This window comes from Cajanus cajan, chromosome 2, assembly GCF_000230855.2.
Source record: "Cajanus cajan strain Asha chromosome 2, NIPB_CcT2T_4, whole genome shotgun sequence".
Classification (NCBI taxonomy): Eukaryota; Viridiplantae; Streptophyta; class Magnoliopsida; order Fabales; family Fabaceae; genus Cajanus; species Cajanus cajan.
Window position 1 is genome coordinate 72,175,185 of NC_138518.1, and position 3,537 is coordinate 72,178,721.

Below are 3,537 nucleotides of genomic sequence, written 5' to 3' on the forward strand. Positions count from 1 at the left end.
CTTTATCTCTCTCAATATATTTTAAGATTGAATACCAAAAGGTTTATCTTAAAAAAAATCCTGATTGAATATGATACCACAAGAATTTTTTATTAAAAAAAGTCTTAAAGTTATTTAAAAATTTTATCCAATACACTTTCTGTGTGTTTAATTTTTTGTTGTTTGCATATTTAGATTTGAGATTTATAATATAAATAATATTCAAATAATTATAATAAGATTATTTTTTTGAGGTAACTCAATCTATCAAAAGAATTCAAAATCGACCTTGTTATTAATAAGTTGAAAATTGGGACTAATCACGTTCGGCATCGATGGTGACTAATCTTCCTCTATGCCTCTATATTCAGCACTAGAAAATAAGTGGCATGTAGGGGATAACATGGTTTTGGTTTCCTCTGTTCTTGAACTCGAGGTAAAATGATGGTTAATGCTGCACAGTATGTGTGTTGGGGCCATTGAACAATATTGCCTACATTACGAACCTCACCTAGAAAAGACAATGTTTCCAGTTTTTACTTGGAACTGTTGAGACGATGCCCCTAGTTTACCAAAAAGCAAAACACCTTGGACAGAAAAAATTATGACCCCCATTGACTGGAATGCCCCTGAGGGTGACTTCACATCCTCATTATCACTTTTACAAAAGCTGCGGCAAGTGAAATTAATTAGAAATCCTGCGTGTGGGTACAATGGTCTATAAAGATGTATCCTCCCCCTCTCTTTTCTTTGTAAGAGAGAGAGGAAAGGGTTGTGCGTGAGAGTGTGACAAAAATAGGAAGCTTACGTGTGTATTTGGGGGCTTGGCCTGTATTTATGCATGCAAAGCAAAGGAAAATTTTACTGTGTGATGAAATTACGATCGAGAGGGTTTTGTTTTTTTGTGGGGATGTTTTTCTTCTGGAGCCCATTGTGGGATCAAGTTTTGAGCTTTGTGATTGGGTCTTTTTGAAAGTTTATTAAGGAGGGCTATACAGACAATACCTGTTGAAGATGAGGGTTGGAAGGAAGAGAGAGAAAGCTGTTGGAAAAAAGCTGAAAGTTTAAAAGTAAGTTAAAAGAAAGCTGAGTGAGGTAACCGAAAGAGGAAAAGAAAGCTTTTGCCTTCCTCTATTCTATGTCCTTCTTCTCTTAGCTTCCCAAACCTCCATCGCTAACACAGTCACTGAACACTTTCTATTATCATACATGTTAGTCAATACCTCATCTCCCTCTTCAGTTCCCACTTCTGAGCCATTTTCCTGCGCTGAAAATGGTACTGCAGTTAGTAAAAGGAAGAGAAGGCCTGCAGGAACACCAGGTGCAGATTCTAATTAACTAATCTCTTAATTTTCTAAAACCAAAGAGTGTTTATTTGCATGTATGTATATTAATTGATTGAGCGCAGATCCAGATGCAGAAGTGGTTTCCCTCTCACCCAAGACCTTGCTGGAATCGGATCGTTATGTGTGTGAGATCTGCAACCAGGGATTCCAGAGGGACCAAAACCTTCAGATGCACCGTCGGCGGCACAAGGTGCCGTGGAAGCTGCTGAAGAGGGAGACGCCGGTGGTGAAGAAGCGAGTGTTTGTATGCCCGGAGCCAAGCTGTTTGCACCATGACCCGTGCCATGCCCTCGGTGACCTCGTTGGCATAAAGAAGCATTTCAGAAGGAAACACAGCAGCCACAAGCAATGGGTCTGTGAGAGATGCTCCAAAGGCTACGCGGTGCAGTCTGATTACAAAGCACATCTCAAAACCTGTGGCACCCGAGGCCACTCCTGCGATTGTGGCCGCGTTTTCTCAAGGTTAATTACCATCCCGCATGCTTATTAATTTCGCCTACCTTTTTCTTTATTATTATTTTATTCCTTCTCCTTTTGACTTTAGATATATTTTTTTCAATGCTTTCAGCAACAAACGGCAAATTTTGTATAAATATAAAACTTTAATACTATTTGACTGATGGAACCTTAAACAAAATTTCAAACAATGTTTCTCGACATCTGGGAACACACGGTTCCCGAAGCGAAGCTCTCGTTATATATATATATATATATATTCAATTCCACCATTATTCCAATAGCTAGCTAGCTCCTCCTCCCTTAACCTGTGCGACCATCGGTAGCTCAAAATGACATCAGTTTGGTGTCCTTTTAATTAGTGAACTGAAATCTCTCCCCCACCTCTTGACTTGTTTACCAGGCAAGAGGCAACTTTTATAATCACTTTTCTCTTTCATATACGAGTATTATAGAACGAAGGATCTGACGAGTGAGGCTTTTGAATGGTACGAAAGGTTCTTTGTGTGATCTCTCAAATAATTGTGTTTGTAGGGTGGAAAGCTTTATTGAGCACCAAGACGCGTGCAACGTGGGGCGGTTGGGGCCAGAAACACAGGCAGCTGCATGCTTATCTCGAACTGCTTCAAGCCCTTCAAGCGACACCAATTTCAGCACAGGTGGTCCTTGGCCAGGAGCAGGAAGTGCAATGATTCAAAAGCCCACCGTAATAACAGAACCCTCATTCACCGACCCTACCATTGCCACCAACACCAACGCCAACAAACTCCACCCTAACCTGGAGCTTCAGCTCTCTACAGTCGCTCCTACTGAAAAGAGAGACGGAAACCACTCCACACACACACAGTTGCAGCTCCTATCCATGGGAGAAAGAATGGACAAGTCATTGGGTGAAAGGGTTCAACAGGAGGCACGTGAGCAGCTGAGGATAGCGATGGCGGAGAAAGCGTTTGCAGAAGAAGCAAGGAACCAAGCAAAGAGGCAAATGGAGCTCGCGGAGCTTGAGTTCTCTAACGCCAAGAGGATAAGACAACAAGCCCTTGCGGAACTAGACAAAGCCTATGCCTTGAAGGAGCATGCAATCAAACAGATCAACTCAACCATGCTTCAAATCACTTGCCTCGCTTGCAAGCACCGTTTTCAATCGCGAACCATACCTCCCCCGGCCCCGGATGATAACTCTTTCGTCTTCACCTACATCACAACGGAAGCTGCCCAAGTAGAAAAACATCGTGTCAAAATTAACTCTTAGACTTCTCTTTCTACATTCTCCATTCATATCATATCCCACCTTAATTTTATTATTGTTTCTATTACTATATATTGTTTTGTTTTTCTACCCTAATTAATATCTTTTGTGAATTGGTATACCACCATGTGAAGTGAGTGCTACGGTTATGTAAGTGAGATTGAGGTGGTCGAGAAAAGGAGTATTATTATTAATGTAAATTAGTCGCAGTTTGTGCCATGTTATTTGATAATTAAATTTGGTATAAACACAGACTATGGTGAACAGGTTTTGCTTAAATGTTGCTTCTTTAATTTGCCGCGGTGTAATGATACAGTAGTAGTACTGGTATGTATATGTATTATATATATTCATTCTCGTTAGGTTTTTCTCTCGTGCATTGCAATGAATGAGAGTCAGAGAAGCACTGAATTCCGCACCCTTTAGTTTGGTTGTTTTGGATTATCTGTTTGGACTATGTGTAGATCTTTGTTGGACGTGTAGGGCAGAAACCGGAGAAGAGTCCTT

General features: G+C 40.7%; 1 protein-coding gene across 2 annotated transcripts; it reads left to right on the top strand.

Moving 5' to 3' along the window:
* The first annotated feature begins 718 nt into the window (after nt 1-718).
* Nucleotides 719-3,309, top strand: LOC109799631 (zinc finger protein SHOOT GRAVITROPISM 5). 2 transcript variants are annotated; one of them, XM_020360229.3, is made up of 3 exons: nt 719-1,300; nt 1,394-1,787; nt 2,316-3,309. In XM_020360229.3, the coding sequence occupies exons 1-3, from the start codon at nt 1,189-1,191 to the stop codon at nt 3,031-3,033; spliced, it is 1,224 nt and encodes a 407-aa protein (XP_020215818.1). In that variant the 5' UTR covers nt 719-1,188; the 3' UTR covers nt 3,034-3,309. The 2 variants fall into 2 exon arrangements, with proteins under 2 accessions (XP_020215818.1, XP_020215817.1); XM_020360228.3 differs by having other exon boundaries at nt 720-1,300; nt 1,388-1,787.
* Nucleotides 3,310-3,537: the final 228 nt, after the last annotated feature.